We start from the raw sequence: 22,846 nt of genomic DNA, 5'->3' as shown, positions 1-22,846 counted from the left end.
AAGCAACAGACTGGGAAACAGATTTCTGATTCCACATTTACTACTAATTTGGTCACTTCTGTGAACTGTGGTGACATCTATCTATGCTACAGTTTCTTCTTATACTGTATTAATGTTTCTCTGGAAAACAAACCCACTGCATGAGTTGAAGCTGTTGTAATCTAGAATGATTGGGTTGTTAGGAGCACAGACCATTAGGAAGAAGCTGCCCATAGGAAGAGAAGTGAAATAAAATGTAGCTTCTCATAGGAAACAGTACTGCTGTGGAACAACTGCTTAAGTTGATTGTATTTCCAGGTTAGCAGCAATAATTGCTATCAACATTATGCCCTTTACCTCTAATTATCTCTTTATTAAAAGCTGGTTTTGTAAAGCTTTTCCTTCTTCCAAATGTTTTATGATTCAGGCACCTAATGACCCCCCGAGAGAAAGCACACTGTGCACAGATTGGTCCCATTAGTGCAAACTGCATAATAAGATAATACTATAAACTGTTATACGTTAATTTTCCAATTATTTTTTTGTCTTTCTTACAGATTCCAAACAGAAATTGATAGCATTAGGCAGTATATGAGAGTACACTAATCTGATTTGTGTATCCCCAAAGATTACAAGATTGCAAGCTATACGCTCTCTGACCTGCTTGAACAAAATTAACAGATTATATTTTTGCTACATTTATTTTAAAAATATTTTTTATCCTATCAGTGTTCACATATAATCTTTTAAAAAGGAATTCAGTATTATTTATCTATGTATTTTTAAGGAAAGCAAATTATTTGAGGTAATCAAGAGGTTTTCAATACCAACAAGATTTGAAAAATAGATCAGGTATATTGAAATCCAGGGGATTAAATGCACTCCACCTGATTGCATTTATGTAACATATGCATGAAGTCCTGATTTGGTCCCCTTTCTCTATTTCTTTGACTTTGGACTTTTTTTTTCTTTTCTCTTACGAAACAGAAAAGTACTTGGAATTTAGCTAGTTAAGAGAGTGTAATTTTCAGAAACACTCAAGACAGCCTTCTTTTATCTGAAACGTTCAATTAGAGCCTTTATTTTTTACTGTATAGGAAGTTGACTGACTAAACACTTTGAATATTGAGGGCATTTGCACATAAGAATATGAGTGCAATGGCGAAAAAATTCCTTCTTTTGTGTCTCAATCAATCTTCAACAAGGACAGAGAAGTTTTTGTCTTTTCTTATAAAACTGTAGAGTATCAAGTATGAGAATAAATGTTTGTCACAGGAAACAGACGTTCCTCTGAAGAACTGAAAAAGCCACAAAAACCCCCAAAACAGAGATCAGAATAAGCCCTGCTGTCCACGTTATTAATAGAAACAGAGCTCAAGGAGACATGAGGATCTGGAATATTTCAATGAGAAGCCCTCAGGTCAGAGTTTTTAGCAAAATTTCTCAACAAGGTCATGCTGGTTTGGATGCTGTAGTTATTTTCTCATCTTTGCAACCAGTCAGAGCTTTCATCTGGTTTGAAGGATGAGTTTGAAAGTGGTTTGTTGGGGTTTTTTGTTGTTGTTGTTTTGGGGGTTTTTGTGTTTGTTTTTGTTGGTTTGTTTGTTTGGGTTTTTTTCCTTCTCCTGTAGCATAAATCCTGACAGCACAGGTGAGAGGTCAGAACAATTGAGGGCTAAAGAACTAGAGGAGATATGATGCTGGTAGAGGCTTTCTGATTGAAATGGGGTTACAAATTTAAATTATGAGATTATGCTATTACCTACTTTTTACAGGGTAAGATCTAAAATTGATATGGAATGTGTGGAGCATATTTGCTTGAGATCACTGATACTTAAATCTGATTTTGGAAAGAGGCTAAATTTGATATAGCTGCCTTCACTGTGTGAAAGCCACATTTGTTAAGTCTCCAAGGTAAAGCCTAAAGTAGTAGAGTACTGATCAGTACAGTTACATCATGAATCACAGCTTGTATTGATTAAATCTGATGGTTTTGATAAGCATGTGATAAATAAAGGTAAGGTCATGTATTCAAGCATATTCCTTGCACATTTTTCAATTTTCTTACACGTGCCTTGCCCCATTTCAGTTATAAGCCTTTTCTTATTAAGGCAACTTATTATTAGGATGAAGAAGAAACAATATTATGTGAAAAAATAATTTTCATGTTAAAGTAACTTCTCAGCCTTGCATATTGATCAAAGCTGTCTAAATGTTAATAAGGTGGGACTTCTCCAATCTTCAGTAACAACTAACCCAGCTTAGCAGTCGTTATTCCTAGACAGAAAAGAAATAATTGAAATTATTATTCTTTTCTATGAACCGAATTTGTGGGGTTTTTTTTCAAGTACATAATTAGCATAGGGGGAAGAGGTCTGAGGGTGGGGGACTTCTGATTTCCCAGTGATTGCAAATTCTTCAGTCTATTCCTATAGTTCATTATATCCTTAAGAAAATAAGAGGAATTTGTAAATACTCAGTGGGAAAAAACCTGTATATGGGAATTGAAATCCTTTAAATTGTTCTGTGTTAAAGATATGCAGTGTATATAAATACAGTTATATGTATAGAAACTAACATGAGGTAGCATTTTTGTTTCTTCTAAAGCATCAGTTCCCTATTTAAATTACTAGGTGAATGATATATGTACAAATGCAGAAATCTTTGGTTTAGTTATTCAAGTTAATGTACAGAAAATCAATGGAAGAGGTGGAATGTCTGTCTTCCAAAGCTCAGTTATAAGGTAGAACCTTGTATCTAAATCAAGAGTGATCTCTGCATGTGACTCAAAAGTTCCTTTATGTTCCCACAAAAACACTTATTTGCTGTTTAAACTATTGAGCAGCCAAGGTGAACTGCTGACATTGTTTTATTATTTTGCTATTGTTGCTACATGTAGTTAAAAGCATTAAAATTTCACTGTCAGGTAGTATCAACACCAACCTACTTCAACAAAGACAGAAAGCATGTAAGAAACATCACTTATTTTAATAAGATGAACAAGACGAGAGAATTTTCCAGGAATTTTCATTTCATATTCATTGAATGTAAGTGAAAGGAAAGTTAGAGTGTGTTCCTTTCCCCTTGAAGCTACATTTCACTTAAAAATAAAATAAAAGTTTCACTGGTTCTGCCATAAAAGTTTCACTGGTTCTGCCAGTATCAATCTGTAGAGATCCTTCAGCCATTACACAGTGAAATGAGAAAAGGACACTGTGAGTCCCAGCCTAAGCACCAGAAAGATGTTTCTTCCTTGGCACCTACCTGTCCTCCTACTGGTAACTTTCAGAGTGGTGCATTGCACATCCTAAATTTCCTCAGGTCTGTTACCAACAGTAATCTTAGTCTTGTTTGGCTATCACAGCTCAGTGGCTGCAGAATGAGAGCACAGTGAAAAAAAAAATCAATAGTGATCAGCATAACAGTAATTAAATCTCCTCTGATTGGAGACGTGGCAGTAATGGAAAGTGGAGATTCAAGCCTATGTTACAATTCTTTATTCAGTGTGTCTTTTGTCAGACAAAGTTAGAGCAATTAAGCTTTTAGAACCAAACCCCCTTTAAAGTATCTTAAGTAATGTTTTAGTCTCTTAAAACTGTTGATTCCTACATATTACAGAGATTTAAAAGCAGTACTTCTGTGAGAAAAATTAAAATACCTGATTTCATAGATGCAGTTTATAACTGATGCAGGAATTGAGGCATTTCTTTAATCAACAGCTCACAGCCACTTTTCAGCAGATAATTAATGTCGCTAGCTCAGTGAGAGCAGAGTTAGGGTAACCAAATGCTCTAGGTGAGAAGTGGGTTGGAAGGAAATCCACAGTGCACAAACAAATAGCAATCACACAGCACATATCATGCCCTGGAGACTTTCTTGCCAGTGTAAAAGCAACTTTACAAAAACAAACGTTTTCAAAATAAATCAGATTTTTTAAAGCTGAATATATTTAACATAACCCCTTCAGAAAATATAGTAATTTCTATTGCTTCGGTTGACTTAGTGAGATGAACTTCTAAAGGATTATTTTTTTCTGTTCAGGATTATTAGCGATTGCTTTTATTTCGTCCACCCTAAGTTGTAGCATGTAACTTGGAGAACCATTAATATATAGATTTGATTCACAATTTCTCAAATCAGAAGGCTTTATGTTGCTTTCAATAAAATTAATTGGAAGAAATAAATGCATGCACCCTCATTTTATGATGAAAATTGTATTTTCTAAATTGAATTAAAATTCTTATGTGAGAATTACAGTAATGGTGCTCCATATTTCTGTTGTTCAAAGGGCAGCCTTGAGGCAAAGATTAACATTTTTGGACACTCTTTGCTTCGAGGTTTTAAAATTATTTTCTCTCTCATTATTGATGTAATTGACAAAGCTCAAAGCTTTAATCTTGATGCTTTATTTTCCTGCACTGCAGCTACATGTGGATTTACTAACAGTAGGGTTCATTAATGCTGGGTTTCTGATATGTATTCCTTTCCTTTCATCACTAACAGGATAGGATTTTAACTCATAAGTATAATGCTGATGGATATAATGAACGGCTTAATCAATGGCTTCATCTTTCATCAGTGAGGTAGTCCAGTGACTTGATGTTAATGCTAATGAAGTTGCTAGTGAATCTAGAGAAAAACATTAACTGCAGTCATTAAAGACAGTAGAATTGAATTCGGATTTTATTTTACAGGGTTAGTGAATGTAAAAACTTGCCAGATGTAGAAAATGCTCTTATTGGACAATATATCCCTTACAGAATTGTGAATGAAGGGTATGTTTCCAGGGATGTTTTTCATGTGTATCAAAGCAAATACCAACTTTCTCCTAAGCAAGTAAAAAAAAAAAACACCACAAAAAGAAAACCAAACAAAAAAAAAAAAAAAAAAAAAAAAAAAAAAAGAAAAGAAAAGAAGAATATAACAGAAAATGAGAAAATGGTGATGATTCAGTTCATGGCTTTAGTTAATGTTAAAGTTTCTACTGTTGGGAACACTTTAAAAAATTAGTCATCTGTATTTCAGGAGGTGTTCAAATGCCTTTAGGTAAGTAAGTGTCCTTGTTGCTACTTTGGGCATGCAAAAGGTAAATAGTGGTAATTAAGAAAATCTCAAATTAAGTTAACTTGAAAAATATGATAGGACTGAGTTTTCTTGGTTCTGCACATGTGGCTGGGAAGGTGCTCTTGACCATTCTCCCAGATGGGACATTCCCACTGTAAAATGAGGAAGCCAGTTTCACTCACTGATCATCCTCCCTGCCTATTTGACCTTGTTCTTTGACAAAGGGAACAAGACCTCAGAGTGGCTCACACCCCTGGTGGCCCACTTGCCATGTGGTGTGGGCACAACATTGTGTCCCTGTGGCCACTCACAGCTGCTTACAAGAAGTTCTGCAGCTTCACAGAGACGAGGTGAAAGATGCAAATAAATGGGATTTAAACAGCATATTTCAGTGCTCCAACAGTACTGCTTGAGTTGGATTAGGAATTTGGAATGAGTCAGAGACTTCTGTAGCAGCACTGGTAGCTGAGAAAGCAGCACTTCCCCAGTCTAAGGGAAACGAGGATCTAATGTGACCGGAGGAACTGTCTAGCAAATGCAACATAAATTATGACCCAAATGTTTGTTACTACGTATTCCTTGTCACTTTACATTTCAGAACAAGTGTTAGCCACAGTCTCCTGGCAAATTTTTATCTTTGCTAATTACATTCTTCCCTGCTAAATTCCCCCTGTAATTTTAATTGGATTTTGTATTCCTCACTGTATGCCTTAAATTTTGTGTGAGGCTACTTTGTCCTATTAAATGGCTGCATTTAATTGGTAGCTGGCATACTCCATAACCTCTAATACATATAGTTATAATTTGAGAAGTGATTAAAATTTATTAATGTTAGTAGCTAAAATCCATGAAATCTTCATCCAACAAAACTCATTCTTGGTTTCCCTTAGTCTTCTCAAGTGATTTTATTTGGCTAAAAACTGTGTTAGAGAATTGTCTCTAGGGAATGTAGGTAGAATTGTAAAGTATTTCTTCCTTTAAAAAAAAAGCCCACCTTTGTCCCTGCTGGGAACAAATTTAAAAAGAAAGTACTGCAGTACAAAGACTGCAAAAGAAAGTAAGATGAAAGATTGTTGTCGTGAGACAGAAGTCTTGTACTAAAAACTGGTTTTCTCTATGCTTTAGACAAGTTAGCTCTTCATAAGACTATGGATTAATTTGCATATACAATCAATATATACTTTAAGTGAATTCAGATAAAAATAGAGCCATAAACACTTCTAGTCTACCGATGTTGAAGTAAAGGCAGACAGGTTGAAAGCAGAATTGTTTCCCTTAGATTTTCCAAACGTGCTTCTAATTAATTTCCTTTTTAAGAAGGGCCTTTCTTTGTTGCAATACTTTTTTTTTTTTCTTTTCCAAATTTTATTTGATTTTTGCTTTCCTATAATTTCAGTTCTGAAACACATCTAACCTTTCCAAACTAGAATTATTTTTCTCACTGGTTTTCATATGAATGAGTTTCTAATGCAGCCTAGTGTTGTAATGATGGTAAAAATAGCTGAAAATAAGTGCCCAGGATTAGCCCAACATTCTTTCTGATCACCTGTCTGGGTGAAAAAAAATTTTTGGTAGATCCTCAAAGGTGTAAACCCTCAAGAATCTATTGATAATCAGTCCCATCTGAGCAACTGTCCCTGTATCATTGCCTTTCATCAGACCAAAATTCTCACTGTATTTTCTGAGTTACAGATTATTCTGAAATACTGACATACAGTAACTGTGCAGAGCACAGATGATATAAGTGCAGCTTCTGGTATTTCTGCTCACTTAAAAGATTATTCTCAACAAAGTCAGGGAAAATTCTTTTTTAAAGAAGGTATCACTGCTGGATATGCAGCTCTGATATAAATCCATGGGTATGTTGCCATTATCATGTACAACAATTATAAATTTGATAATGACTTCCTGTTTAATGACTTCCTGTATAAATTTGATAATGACTTTTTCCTAATATTCATTGTTATTTATATGGGATCTTTCTTGATATACTTGATATTAAAGTTATGTAGAGAATGTCTGTAGCTAGTTGTTTGTTTATATTCATAGCTTTATATATTAGGCTGTTTAATAATGCTACTTAGAGTGGTTAAACATTTTAAAATCGGGATATTCAGAAGGAAATATGGCATATTTTTAAATATGTTTTCAGAAATTTTTTTAAAATGTATTCTGCTGTTTTAAATGGATTGCTTGGTAGTTTGCCAGTAGCCTCTTTAACTGTTGGTATTATGTTAGTTCCATATCTTCAGCTACCAACCTTCTTCCAAATGCAGTGATCCTACAGAAAATGTTAATAATATAGAGCTATTTTCTATATTTAATGGTGCATCAAATAGCCATAATAGACAGGTCATGAATACATTTGGGTTAGTGAAGAGGACAAAAGTGCAGCACTTTTTTTTTTTTTAATTGTAATTAAGCTGGCAGGCTGCCTTCTATGTGTTCCATTTCATCCAAAATCAAAACAAATAAAAAATACCTTGGAAGTAAACTTAGCATTTAAAATTATTAGGTCCTTTAAGTGTTCTATAGATGTTTGTGTATTTTGTAATCTGATATTGGAAGGGGGTTTTTTTGGTGATCTCAGCCATGTGTACATACTGTAAACTGCACGAGAGTTTAGGGTGTGCCTGAGGAGGTGTAGAGGTTGTTTAAATTACTACAACTGAATGTGGTGCATCCTCTCAGAGAGCTGCTCCTCTCCATCCTCCTGTTGCTGGGTTTCTGGTATTCACAAAAGCAACCACAGGAATATGGGTCCCTTGTTTTTCCAGTGGTTGGGGATGACCCATTCTTTATGGTCACATGCATTTATGTTTATGGTAGTCATTAGTATTTACCATTATTAGTGGCCAAACATTTCCATCCAAATGAAGAGTCTAATGGGCCTCCAGGGATAGCTGCTCCAGTTCATCCCTTTCAGGTTTGTCCTTGCATGTATCTGTACTGACAATTTTTAAACAGCACTGCATTGTTATGGGTTTGCAGACGTGGATGGTTTTTGGTTTCCTTGAAGAAAAAGTGTCCTGTGTTTTCCCCATTGACTTGGAAACATTTTTTTTGTTTCAACAGCTCTTGATACTTTACAAAGCAAGAATCAGACTTTGTCTGTCTTTCTGTATCTGTTCTTGGTACAGGGAAGGTAATGAAAGTGTTAATAAAGTATTAATGAAAATACTCTTAGCTATTTCACCACTCTACACACAAATTTGATGTTATTACAGACCTTGTGCCCAGGAAAACATTGGGTTTGCACACCTTCCATTTGTCTAATTGCTCCATGAGATGTTCCAAGTCAGAGTGGCTGTTAAAAACCACTTGGGACAGATCAGTTTTTCAGTGTTCCCACTTCTAACTTATGACAGAAGGACATGATAAAACTCTAATGAGAGAGATCACTATATTCAACTCGGTGCCTTCCAAAGAAGTTTTGTTTCACATTTATTCTTTGCCACATAAGAGGCCTTTCATTTTAAGCTTTGGACAAATACTTGCTTTATACAATAATAGTAATAAAATATTTCCTTATAAATACTACAGCATATGCGTACCTGTAACATAAACAGAGTACAGCAGTAATTTAATGATGCAAAGTTGGGAGCACCACAGATAGGACAATGGTTTGATAACCATGTTTACAAGGTGGCTGTTAGATACCTGCCTCATGGATGTGTTCCTGTGCCGTGACAGCCTCCTGGACACCGAGGATGCTGCAGAGCAGAGGAGGAATCCAATTTTCATATTTATGGTAAAAGACCTCACTGTACTTTTAGTTTCTTGCACTAAAGCAACATGTTTCCTGCAAATAGCAACTTTTCTGATTCATGAAGCCCACAGTCATACAGAGAATAACACTTGCAAAGGAAAGACAAACTTAGAAAATAGGGATATAAATGTAGATAATGGCATGTGTGATGCACATAAGCCTTGGGTTGTAAGGATAAGCTAGGAATGAATGTCACTGTGTAAGGGAAAAGGCAGTTTAAATAAGGAGCAGACAGACACAGGTATGGAATACTGTAGGTTTATCTGAAAATAATTACATTGGTGTTCTTGGGGAGGTTTTTTTGTAGTTTGGAGGTGAATTTGAGTCATAACTCCTTCAAGAATGATTCTGTGCTGTTGTTTCAGGAAAGTATAGTGATTATGAAGTACTAATTATAACATATTCCATTGCTGCATGGTTTATTATACATTATTGTATTATTCATGTGTTTTTCTCTTTGTTTTTTTTCTAGAAGGGTATTTATTTCAAAGACACAGGAGAGGTGCAGTCCACATGAGGCTCTCAGCAAAAAGTTGTAGTTCTTTAACTTTTCTATTTGAGGCTGATTTCCTTTTATGTATGTTAAAATATTGTACTGGGTTCTTTTTAATGAACATTTATATGCAAATATCCTGCTTTTCCAGCCCAAGAGGCAACCTTATGTAATACATATTTGCATATTGACACAGTTACAATACTAGAGCTAGAGGAAAGCAGAATAAAAGTCAACAGTATGTTAAAATCTGCTTGCAGGGAAAAGTCCCTTTAAGGGTTGGCATTGTCTTGTCTCAGTCACATCTACTTCATGAAATAGGCACAGCCTCAAGCAATGCCTGGAGTTGCAGCTCAGAAGAAAAGTGAATGTTAGAGAAGTTATAGACAATTTTGTGAACTTATAAACTTCTGAAATGTGGTGATGAAACTTAGTGTGGTACCTGGGAACATCAATGCAGATCCGAGGAGAATACCAGATACTGAGTAAAACATCTACCTATAGAGCAGAATTTAACATGGCTTTGTGGTACATAAAAGCCAAAACTTTAAACTGGACTAGGACAAATGAACTTTTCTAGTGAAAAAAATGCAGGATGAAGTTGCATCTGCCATGGATTTACAGAAGTAGCTGCTTAACAGTGTGTTTGAGGCTCTCAGGATTAGTCTCCTGTGCCAGATAAATGCAGAGAGCTGAAGTAGATTTCATTCTCCTTTGGCCTTGTCCCCATCTCCTGCTAAAACACTTCCAATTCCTGCTGTGTTACAGTACAGATACTGCAACACAATGTATCAGACAACGAGGCCCGTGGAAAGAAATATATCTGGACCAATTCTTGAGAGATGTTTCAGAGATGTTTATTTCTCCAGCCGCATGGCCGGGATCTGCTGAAGAACTGTTACAATCAAAGGACCCGAGGGTCCTTCCCATGCAGGGGAACACAAAACAACCAATGGGGAACGAGGCTGACCGGGGCAGGGAAACCCCATGTCTCCCCCCTAGGGCCCCTCTCCCAGGACTACATGGCAGGGGGAGGGCCCCAACACTGCTGTTGTTGTTGATGGTTGTGCATAACCATCCACAACCATTAGCATCTTGTTAACCACCAAATAATTTTTCTTTATATACCATTTCTAAAAGCTGGAGGGCTGGGTGTCAAAAGAATTTATTCTGGGCTCTTTCAGCATCCTAGGAAAGTAGTTGGGATACCGCCAACAAACGTGTGCTGTCTTTTCTGATAGAGGTGCCACAACAGGGTTTCCTGCAGGAAAGTCCTCTCAGCCTTGAGGCATACAGTTCCCACTAAAATATTTTGAGGAGGCAGCAATGTGGTTTCTGATACCAACCAGGCTGTGTGAAGGACATCTAGAAATGTTACAGGACTATTGCAATTTTTAGAAAATAATGATGTAGTTCTAACAATATTGGTCTATAATTAAAGTTCCTATAAACTTCATTCACATGGTACTGTATAAATAGTTCTCCACATCAAAGGTACATGTAATTATCCTTGAAAAACTTGTAGATGATGGAAGACTTACCCAGATAGGAAAGAAAAAGTTCCCAAATCTGTATGTGTGGGTGACTTTAGAAGGAGCGTTCATTGTAGCTTGCTCATTACTAAAAGAAAATTAATTTCTGCAGGTTCAGTTAAGTGTCCAAACCCAACCTTTACATGTGTAAAAATCTGTGGGGGTTTTTACATTCTAATGATGTTTCACTCTTGGTAATAACAGGTTTTAGCATGTTCCTGCTGGACAGTCTATGAGACCAATGTTCCCAAACCTTCATAACTAGATCTTTACCTAAAAGTAGAAGTGTTTTAGATACTTTGCCTTCAGGCAAAGATGGAATAATATTTCAGAATATTACCTCACATTGCACTGCAAGCTAACATATCATAATGAATAAATATTTTTCTAAGTTGAAAAAATGGCACAGGCAAAACGAGAAGGGCTATCTTCTACAAATTGCTTTTTTTACCCTGTGGCCTTGTATTTTTAATACAGCTATGGAATAATTAAGCAGAGTGGAGTATTAATGCAGTTTTATAAATAAGGTTAAGGTTGCCAGATGCTGTTCATTTTTCCTCTCTTTTTTTAATGTACATCATCATTCAAAATGTATGCTGATAGTGGGTTTCAGGAAACTTAGAGCATTTGGTCTTACATATCTAAGGTATTAAAAATTGAGCTTGTGGAGATGATGCTTTGCTGATTCATTTGTTTGGATATACCCCTCATTTCTATTTCCAGTTTCAAAAAGACCAATTCTTAAATCAGATAAAAGAGCAAACAGCATTCAGAGTCTTTTCATTAAGTCTTCTCAGAAATAAGTAAATAGTGAGATTTGTTTGTGTATAGAGAACGATATTCAATGGCCTTCATGATTTCCAGATCATATATAATTGTTTTGGACAGCAATTTTCCTATGCATAAATTAGTTAATGTAGTCAAATAAGATAAAAGTATAGGAATCAGCTCAAATCATGAAGATGAGTACAGGCTGCAGTGATGAAATTCATGGTAGGGTGCAAATTTAAGTATTTGTTTTCCCTACCTGAGCCTTGTCCTTACTGAAGGGAGAGAGGAGAAAATAATCTGTCATTTCCACTCACTCGGTGTGGATGTACATTTTACTATAAAAGTTCTGTTCCTGAAATATGGCCTTTCAAAAGTAGAAGACATTTGCTAACAATTATTTCCAAAGATCAGAAACAGTGTTCAGTTTTACACAAAGAGTTGAGGGTTAAGACATTTCCATCAATCTTTAAAATATCTTTTCAGAATACAGTTGAAACATTCAGCATGTGTATATGTATATATATATATGCTTCAAAGTACAAAAAATTGTTCCCTCTGCACCCTAGTTGGCTTTAATATTATGCCAAAAGAACACATTCCTATTTGAATGATTACTTATACATATCCCTCATTTAAAAACACAGAAGAGACTTCATATTTGATTGTTGGATTGATGAGACTGCCCATGCAAATTTATGAATTTCATAAAATGATCCAGTTAATATATGAGAGACATCATTCATTTACTGAATTGTTCAGTTGAACATTTTTAGCCATGTTTATTAAAGTACATGCACTATCATTCTCCTTAAACTGGAGGGTTTGGGCATGGTAGAAGGTTCAAACAGACCTTGAGTAGTCTCTTGGCATTCCAAGTTTGCTCTTCCATGTGGATCTCACAGTTCAGCTTTCTGGGACATGGTTTGTCTCTGATAGAGATTAAATCTCATGAGCTAGGGTAAACAATATTTGTTTTCCTGTAAGCAATTTTTGATGCCAGTGTGATATTGAAGATATTTATTTTTTATTTAACTTGCTTTCATTGACTGAAATGTGTAAGAAAATAGCTGTGAATGATGTAGTAAAATCTTAAGCCTTTAAACATAGGAAATCATTTATATTTTCACTTTGTTGATTTCTTTGGGAAAAAAAGGCCATTGCCTGCTTATACCTGATTGCACTTGTCTTTTCTCAATGGTTATTTTCACTTGAATTCTGTTCATTTTGTGATTTAATGGCATTGAAATAGATCACTTAAGTATTGTATTCATTTTTATCCTATTTACATCAGCTGCAGTTCACATTTAAATAGAAATTTATTTCTGCCTAAATCTTGCTTTCCTCAGCAATAATTGGTATCATCTTCATGTTTACATATTGCAATTTCCTATTGCATCTTTGAAGATCTATCATTATGAGAAGTGAAAGTAATTTTCTTGGGTTTTCTGTGTAGCTGACAATAAAATTGAGCTTTAAGAAAATAGTTCATTATCCTGGGCTTCTTAATATTGAGTTTCCCAGTTTTCTACCATAGTCTACTCTTAACAGCAAATGAAACTAAGCTTGCCCCCATCTTTTATGTCTAGGACAGATTTGTCATGACTTGCATAGTTACTTGTGTGTTCAGGAATTCCTTTTTTTCTGTGGTATGTGTAATAAGGAAATAATAAACTTTACTGCAGAAGTGTAATGTATACTAATCTGGTTTTTTAAATTTACAGATTAAGGGGTTTTTTCTTCATAATTTTATTAGTGGAAGTGAGAAATATGTTTAGCTCTAACTTTATATTGACAACTGTTGCCACCCATGTTTTCCTCACATATTTGCTTAATGTCAACCATGCTACACTGAAATAACTCTCAAGATGATCCAGACTTAATCAATGTGCTGACATAATGCTGTCAACCTTATCCTCAGAAAAGGTCGTCTGCTAAGTGAAGTAAGTGGGTTAGGGAGCACAAACTGTGGCAGAAATAGGGGATGGGATGTTTCTGGGTACTGTATAAAACATGCATGATTATCTAATGTTATTACAGCATCACATTTCTGTCTCTTTCTTTGACCCACCCTACTCCCCAGTAAGAGGCCATTTGTACAACTTGAAGATGATTGTTTTTTGAAAGTGTTGCCAATTTAATATAAAAATCAATTGAATTTCATTGCAGTCAGAAAATTGTACATCCTCTTTGTATCCAAATCCTCAGAGCCTTAGGAGAAAAAGCCTTTGTAGTGAAATGTAAGAAGACTTTTAATGTTTTGTGAAGAAAGAATTCAGAGGGGATGAGAAAGAGAAGAAAGAAACAAGTATGATATGCTTTTTTCCAGTTGCTCTGACATTTTTTCCAATTGCTCTGGCACATAAACTCTGTTTTTCCTACTCACCCTTGTATCACCCCCCTGGTTTCAGCACCTCAGCTTTAAACATCCCTGCAAATTCAAAGAAACACTTTAACTTGCTCTTTCTAGCTATGCTTTTGAATGAATAAATGGATAGTGAAGGCTGAAGTGATGCAGTGAAACAAGTTTGAGTGATCTGAAATGTTTCAGAATTCCAAAATAACGCTTTGCATGTTGCTTATGATTTTATAAGTAATTTTGCTGTTTACTCTGTGTAAATGCAAAACTGCTGAAGAAAATCTTGAAAAAGGAGGGAGTACTGGTTCTATATTTAAAAATATATGAAATGCATAGATATTGCTACTAAAGGTGTTATACAGTCTTACACAAACAGGATTAATCACTTAATTTAATATTTCTTTATAGCATTCATCTAAGTTTATGGGGCCTGTAGATGTCAAGTTCTTCAATTAGTCTGAAAGTCTATGACCTGCATTTATATAAATTAATGTCTTACAATTGCTGGCTAAGAATATTTTATATATTTGTAATCAAAGTATTTATTTGGGTATCGTTATCATACATGAGTTCTCTCCACTTTATTTTGGGAAGCTACCATATTGTGAGTGGCTAGGCAAAGAAAATCCATTTGATAGCAGCAGGAGAAATTAAATAGCTTGTTACTCATTCCCTATCTATGAGTCCATAGATTTTTGTATATAGCAATGTACATATGTGATATTTTTTTTCCCCAAAAATGCCACGTGTATAATGCAACTTTATTATTCTCCACCAGGTATATGGTGTTCTTCTTGCAAATGGTTGCTTTGTAATAGTATTTAAGTCCAGAATCGCTGTAAACTGAGTTCTCATACGTTTTGTATTGGTGACCAAAGACAAATACCTCAGATGATCAGAGGGGTGGTGTGATTCCAGCTTTCACCACGTCTCCAGACCTGCTCAGCAAAAATTTTGAAGTAGCTGAACTGTGCTTCATCATAATTCCATGCTAACAATGCTCAGAATCACAGGTAGAGGATGTAACTTATTTGTATAAGCTTTAGCAGCTGGAGGTAGGATTTAAACAGTTGCCAGCAGGATCCTTTTGTCTCCTGTGTCTCCTTGTCAATGCTGAAGTGACTCTTCATAGCTCAGAGGTGATGCAGGATGTGTACATGCATTGCCCAAGCTCCCACAAATTGCTGATAGTTCAGAGCAGAGAGAGGTTAGGGCATGGCTTCAGAATCCTCCCTTTGTTTTAGGCACATTTTTACTGTTTTGCATGTTTATGTCATTTCCCCTCCCTCCAAAAAATCACGGGATGCCTTATCTTCAGTCTCCAGGTGCTGCCATAGTGTCAGTAATGTGGATCACTTGAATTCCTACACAGTGCACACTGCAGATGTCTAGATGTAAAATATTTCCCGGCTGTCATGTACAAACTGCAGCATTTTGAGGCAGTGAATCCTGATAAATCCCGAGTTTTTCAGAAAAATCTGCCTCTTTTCTTCCATTGTATGGTGTTTCTGATAATTGTCTTGTGTCTAAATATTTTCATTTTCAGTCAGTAATGCTGCAGCTTTCATTTTAGGTTGTTTGTATTTAAAGAATTTCCTATTTTTGACTTCTCTTAAATAGGCTGGAAAAAAATTGGTGCTTTTATAGTTTCTGTGTGAAGGTGGTTTTATTTTATGTCCTACTAGTTGTTTGTTTTTCCTCTACAGTGCTTCATCATATGTCATTCCTCAATGTATGCACGATGATAAACTCCCTGTCCCTGTTAATGGGAGTTGAGAATGCTTTGCTTCTCTCAGGATTGGCGCCATATTACCAGGACAATGTATTGATTTGGTTGACTGCCAGTGTGTGATGCATGACAGAAATGAGAAATTGAACTTTCTGAACATGAAGTAAATCATGCTGATGATGATATACAAATGATTGAGGGAAAAGCAATCGATCAGATGCTCTCTGCTGGCAGCAGAGCTACAATTTAATATATAGTAAACCAACAGTTGTGTTACAGTCTAAATCAAATAGTGTTCTGTGCTAAACTCATATTCTTGCGAAGATTATTTGGAACACTTTTGGGTTTAGTATGCTTTCCTTTCTACTTTACCAACATCTGGTCTGATAATTTAGAAATATTGAACTGACTTTATTAATTCTTCTTTTTTCTTGTCAAGAGTCACAGATTGTTTTTTCTAGACTGCTTATTACTACTTTAATTAGGTTGATTTTTAAATAATTTTACTTGTAAGTAGACTTGGTTTGAGTCCCAGATACCTGCAGAAGGAGTTTATTATAGCCACAGGCAATTGAACTTTACTGTAAAACTAGAGACATGAATAGGCCCGTTCTCTCTTTAGCAGATGTTTTGCAGATATTTGACTTATATCCAGTTATCTTTGGGTACTTCAGCAGCACACAAGACCATTCATGTGCAGATGACTGTAATATTATTTTGTCTCCTCCACGCTATGAAATGAATGGGATAATTTATCCTTTTTGAAAAGAGAGAGAAGTATTTTAATGAAAGCTTAAAGAGACTTCCTGAAATTCTACTTACCGATACCTACTAACAAGTCTTGTCATTCTGGGTCAGTCTCAGCTTAGCATTTACACAGTGTAACTCCCTTAAGCAGCAGGGAATTCTGCTCAGTTCTCCCCAAAGCCACCCAGAGCTGCAGAGTTTAGAATCTTCAGTTTGAACTTTTGGGTGAGAGTATTAAAGCATTCCTCTCTCCTAAGTAGTTGTCAATGTTTGCTTAGTGTTAAGGCTGTGAGAATCCAGGGAGAAGCTGAACCACGTCTTCCTGGTAGATGGTAGTGCTGAAGCATTTGGCAGTCTGCTGGAATATAAATCCTGGAGTTCTGTTGTGTGAACCCTGGTGTGATTAGACAATTCAAGGCTAAACTGTTCATAGCCAGTTGGACAAAAAAGTTCTTCTAACAGATATTCTTAAAAATATAATCAAATAAAAAGCCATTTGGGCTTTTTATAAACATTTTTTCTCTTATAAAGAAAGGTGGGGTTTTTCCCTGCTGAAACTTATTTTAGCATTTGTTTTTTCAGAAATAAACAAAATAAAAATAATATATTGATTTATTAGCTGTGAAGTTTAACAGTTTAGTTACCTTAATTACCTTGATTAATCCCACCAAGTTCAGTAAATGGTATTAGAATCTGGAACTTGCCATTCTAGAGCAGGGTAGATGTCAGAATATTGGCAAAATTGGCCAATGTCACATAGATACTCCCAACAAAGTAATATTAACATTTCTGAACTCTCTAAGGATGTTCTTTTATATTTTTCATAACATGGAGTGCAGTAAGTTGCTTTTACATCTCAAGATCAGCCAATATAATTATTCACCTTTATTTTATTTTATATTTTATTTTATTTGTCTCTCTGTAACCCTAGAGAGAGTCTTGACAAACATAAAGTGTTCCTAGGCAGGGAAACATAAGTAAACTGTCTGTCTCTTTTCTGAAGACAGACAGGAAAGTAAAAGAGTCACTTATACAAAACTCTGGAATTGCTATCAACATATTATAGCAATGTATCTACCAAAGTACTTTTTAAAATTGTGTGTATTAGATAGGTTTTTTTATGTTTTTTTCAGTGTTTTTGCAGATTATTTGGTTCATGTCTTCAAACTTGCTTGCCTTCTGCTAATGCTGTACACCTGGATTCTACTTGGATTATCAAAAATTAATGATGCACAGGAACAGTTTTATAAATTCTTTGCATTATTCCTTGAAATTCAGTGGTATTTAAGCACTCTAAAATGGTGTTTAGTATACAATTTTGTCCTTTGTCTGTGGATGAGAACTTAAAATCAAGGTTATAGATACAATATTTATTATCTCAGTTTGCAAAAATTTCATAGTCATTATTCTGTGTTTGAGTTGATTTTATTTACAACTTTCGATAACAAAAATCTTTAGATTAATGAGTAATGAAACATTAATGAATATCCTATTTCCTGATTTTGCAATAGATTTATTTCTGATGTCTCATGAGCATTTCTGTATATCAACTCTGGAGCATGCAGCTTGGCTCAGCTGCCATTTGGGAGCCCAGATTCCTTTTTCATGCAAATGTTATATGACTGTGTGAACATGTTCTGTATTCCGGGGCGGTTTTTTGGGTGCTGGGATTTTTTTTGGTCGATTTCTTGTGGGTGGTTTTTTGCCACTGATGGGTGTTGTTGCATCTGCTGTAGTTGCTTTTTACAAGGCCTCTTACAAACCTCACTGAATGTACCTGTCTTTTACTGCATTCAAGCCATTTTAGAAAAAGAATTATGCTGGTGTTTACAGCTAAAAACTAAACATTGCCAGTGCTGATGTTTCAGCTCAGGGACAGAACTTACAGCAAACTCATACTGTTTTATGCAGCCTTGGGATCAGAAGTTACCTTAAACCAACATACTATCTAGAGATGTGATGTGCATAGTCTTAATTTGGTTTTAAAGGTTTGTTTTGTTGATACATTCATGTAATATATCTTAAAAAAATACAAATCGAACAAATATTAAAATACACCTAGGATTGTCTTTTGAAGTTATATTTGGAATGACCTGTGTCTGTTTATAAATGGTTTAATTTTAGAAATATATTTTATATGTCTTGAGTTGATGAACTGTTCCCCATGATGTCAGAAGAGATGTGTATCTCACTTGTTTATTCCTGTTTTTATAGATGGCTATACAACAGATGACATTGAATTTTACTGGCGTGGGGGTGATAATGCAGTCACAGGAGTGACAAAGATCGAACTGCCACAGTTCTCTATTGTAGACTACAAGCTTATCACCAAGAATGTTGTTTTCTCTACAGGTTTGTGGAGGGGAAGTTAAAAGGGGATTTCTTTTAAATACCTTTAAAATTGGATTAATTCTTAGTATGAAGTTGACGAGCAAAAATTTTAGAAACAGGAATAAAATAGAGCAGCAGCTGTGAATTTGGAAAGCAGTTTTTATTACAGCTTCTCTAGTGTATAAGGCATCATTCTTTAACATAAGAAGACGGCATGGTAATCTGTCATGTTAAGGCTCATCAAATGAGCTGCATTTTCTGTTTTCCTATGAAAATGGACTAAGCCACTTATACACCTCTGTGCCATAAACCAAACAAGTAAAAACCCAGCATGTAGGAAATTTAGGAACCTTTATCTCCCTATTTTTAGATGTTCCTTTTGCCAAGTTGGGGATGTATTAGGCTAATTATTTTGTCTTCAATGTAAAATCTTTAAAATGCTTGTTCCGGGATTTTCAGTTTAGCCTATTCTAGCAAGTGTATGACTTTCTGAAGGCTGAAAAGATGCTTTCTGAGAAGGACCAGAAAATCAGATTGGATTTCATGAAATAAAAACCAAAACAATAAATAACTAACGTATTTCCGTGACATGAAATTGTTCAAGAGAGGCAAGAGTTGGATTGAGCTGTTTCTAGGAGATGTTTTCTACCTACTTGAGAAACCCATTAGGTATGTTAAAAAAATTATCTTCAAAACTCACTTTCCAGATATGGATAGAAATCATCTTTGAAGGAACTATAGAAGGATTGTACATCCCAAATTCTTCAAAATCAAGCAGAAATGGGACTTGAAGAATGATTTCTAGGCACCCATATCAACAGGTGTTTCATACACTACAATATTTCTGGTGTCCCATGACAAAAGACAAGTGTTGCCTGTCTTGGAGCGAAGTTTAGGATAAGGGTTACACTGAAGTTGGCATATGACAGTTTATCAGGGAAGAGGCATTTCTATGCTTTGTTGCTCTGACATGTATTTTGGCTGTTGATTGTTGAATGTTATGATTACCAGCAGATATGCACCTAGAGCATCCTTGTACCCTTAACATAAAAGATTATTTAATCCCAATTCTTGGTAGAAATTCTGCAACTGAATATCCTGGATCTTTCAGCTCTGAGTGTACTCTGTGTTGAATGAAACAATAAAACCAAAACGACAGAAAAATGTTTTTAAGCATTATCCAAATAAATTATGGCCATACCAAATATTCTCTTTTAGGTGCCTACCCAAGGCTGTCTCTCAGCTTCAAACTTAAGAGAAACATTGGTTACTTCATTCTGCAGACCTACATGCCTTCCATTCTGATCACTATCCTGTCCTGGGTTTCCTTCTGGATTAATTATGATGCTTCAGCTGCAAGAGTTGCTTTAGGTAGGCATTTTTACACATCTCATGCAGTGTGCATTAGCTGAATGCTTTTTCTAGCTTCTGACTTAGTGGATGGTACATGATTTGAAAATTTAAAAAAATACCTGTTAGATCTTTTTATGTCTGGCTTGTTAAGCTTTGTATTATTTGAATCAGCATTTAAATCATCAGAATTTATATAAAAATTAAAGTGATTTCATGTCTGAATCAGCTAACTATATAATCATTGTAACCAAAATTAGCCTAATTGTCTCAACATATTCTGTTGTTCTTTTGCTGCTTGTTTTTTCTCTGAAAAGAATGCACTTAGTTTGCTTTTGCCCATGGCAGTCCAGAACACACATTCAGCACTGTGTTATGGATTATAAATTGCTTTTCATTTCAGGAATTAAATAAAGTTTTACTAGGGTTGTATAGTTCACTTGTCCTTATGTTGAGGGAGGAGGCTGCACCTCAAATCTCAAAGTGAGGCTCCTCACTTCAAGACAGACATTGAGGGGCTGGAGTGTGTCCAGAGAAGGGCAACAGAGCTGGGGAAGGGTCTGGAGCACAAGTCTGATGAGGAGCAGCTGAGGGAGCTGTGGGGGGCTCAGCCTGGAGAAAAGGAGGCTCGGGGGGACCTTCTCGCTCTCTAAAACTCCCTGGAAGGAGGGTGCAGCCAGCTGGGGGTTGGTCTCTTCTGCCAAGTCACAAGTGAAAGGACGAGAGGAAATGGCCTCAAGTTATGCCAGGGGAGTTTTAGATTAGATCCTAGGGGAAATTTCTTCACCAAAAAGGTTGTCCAGCCCTGGCAGAGGCTGTTCCAGGAAGTGGTGGTGTTACCATCCCTGAACGGATTTAGAAGATGTGTAGATGTGGTGCCCGGGGGTATGGTTTAGTGGTGGACTTGGCAGTGCTGGGTTAAATGTTGGATTCAATGAACGGAAAGGTCTTTTCCAAACTAAACGATTGTAAGAGTCTATGATTATTTTTTTCCTTACTGCTACCTTACATTCCAAAAGCAAAACTGTTTCCCTAATTAATCTCTAGAGTATTGGTATATCTCATCATTAGTCCCATGTGTGTTTGTTTATTCTGTGCCCCTCATCATAACGGGCATGTTACAAAAATAAATATCTGTATCTACTGCAAATTTTGTCTAAATCAGACTGATTCCTCCCAGTACAGCACTTGTATAACTAAAATAAGTAAATCCCCATAAAATATGCCATTGAGAATATGACATTTTAATGTTACAGAATACACCTGAGTTTTACCAGACCTTTCTGTGTAGCATTTTGCCTTAAGAATTTGAGACTGCAGACATCCTGAAAATGCTGGAAGAAAGTAAGATAACAGTGACTGGAGCCTGTAATTTTTAACTGAGACTCATTACAGAAGGTAGCAATTTAGCTGGTTAAAAATACGCTTACGGAATCCAACTACTGTTCGTTTGACTGAGCTCAATTTATTAGAGGTGTAATGGTTTTTATGCTATCCAAAAAATCCAAGTCCAAGATAAGGACTGAACAAGATGTTCCTTTTTGTGTTTGAAAAAATTCGAACACAAAAAGGAAGCCTACAGAGGGTGGCAGCAAGGTCAGGTAGCTTGTGAGAAATACACAAAAAGTGTCTGAACAGCCAGGGATCAGGTTAGGTAAAGTAAAGCCCTGAGATAGAGCTAAATCTGTCCAGGGACATCAAAGGCAACAAGAAAAGCTCCTATAGGTACCTCAGTACTAAAAGACGATAAGGGAAAATGAGAGTCCTCTCTGAAAGGAAACAGGAGGCCTGGATACCCAGGATCTGGAGAAGACTGAGGTACTGAATGCCTTTTTAATGCCTTGCTCTCATGGACAAGTGCTCCAGACACATTGCCCAAGTTGCAGAAGGCAAAGGCTGGGACTGGGAGAATGAAGAACCACCTGCTTTAGGGATCTTGTTTAAGACCATCTAAGGAACCTGAGGATCCCAAGCACAAGTCCATGGGACCTGATAAGATGCATCTGCAGGTCCTGAGGGAACTGGTAAATGAACTGACTAAAACTCTATCTATCATATTTGAGAAGCTGTGGTAGTCTGGGGAAGTTTTACTGACTGGAAAAGTAGAAGTAAAGCCCCCCTTTTCAAGATGGGGGGAAGAAAAGAAGACTTGGGGAACTACAGAACTGTCAGTCCACATTGGTGCCTGTCAAGGTCATGAACTGGATCCTCCTGGATACTATGCTAAGGCATATGGAAAGTAAGGAGGTGACTGATGAGAGCCAACCCAGCTTCACCAAGGGCAAGTTGTACCTGACGAAATCTATGGCCTTCTATAACAGGGTCCCAACAATGGTGGAATGAGGGAAGAGCAACAGATGTCATCTACCTAGACTTGTGCAAAGCATCTGACACTGTTACGCCTGAGATCCTTGTCTCTAAACTGAATAGTCATGGATTTGTTGGATGGACAGCTCAGTGGATAAGGAATTGGCTGGATGGTTGCACCTAAACAGTTGTGGTCAACGTTTTGATGTCCAAGTGGAGACCAGTGAAAAGTGTCCTCAGGGGTCTGTGTTGGGATTGGTGCTGCTAAATATCTCTGTCAGCAACATGGACAGTGGAATTGAGGGCATCCTCTGCAAGTTACCGAGCTGTATGGAGCTGTCCACATGCTGGAGGGAAGAGATGCCATTGACAGGCTGGAGAAATGTCACAAAGATAATTGTGTGGCCGGAGCACCTCT

At 36.2% G+C, this 22,846-nt stretch overlaps 1 protein-coding gene across 6 annotated transcripts in view; it reads left to right on the top strand.

Moving 5' to 3' along the window:
- Window positions 1-22,846, top strand: part of GABRB2 (gamma-aminobutyric acid type A receptor subunit beta2) — a 156,407-nt gene that overhangs the window by 109,797 nt on the left and 23,764 nt on the right. For all 6 annotated transcript variants that reach the window (XM_069028963.1, XM_069028962.1, XM_069028961.1 and 3 more), the window contains 2 exons: window positions 18,655-18,792; window positions 19,990-20,142. In XM_069028963.1, coding sequence (XP_068885064.1) covers window positions 18,655-18,792; window positions 19,990-20,142 — 291 coding nt within the window. The remainder of the gene's footprint in view (window positions 1-18,654; window positions 18,793-19,989; window positions 20,143-22,846) is intronic.

This window comes from Aphelocoma coerulescens, chromosome 13 (genome assembly GCF_041296385.1).
Source record: "Aphelocoma coerulescens isolate FSJ_1873_10779 chromosome 13, UR_Acoe_1.0, whole genome shotgun sequence".
Taxonomy (NCBI): Eukaryota; Metazoa; Chordata; class Aves; order Passeriformes; family Corvidae; genus Aphelocoma; species Aphelocoma coerulescens.
Note: the sequence above shows the minus strand (reverse complement) of the source record. Positions and strands in the feature narration are given on the sequence as shown.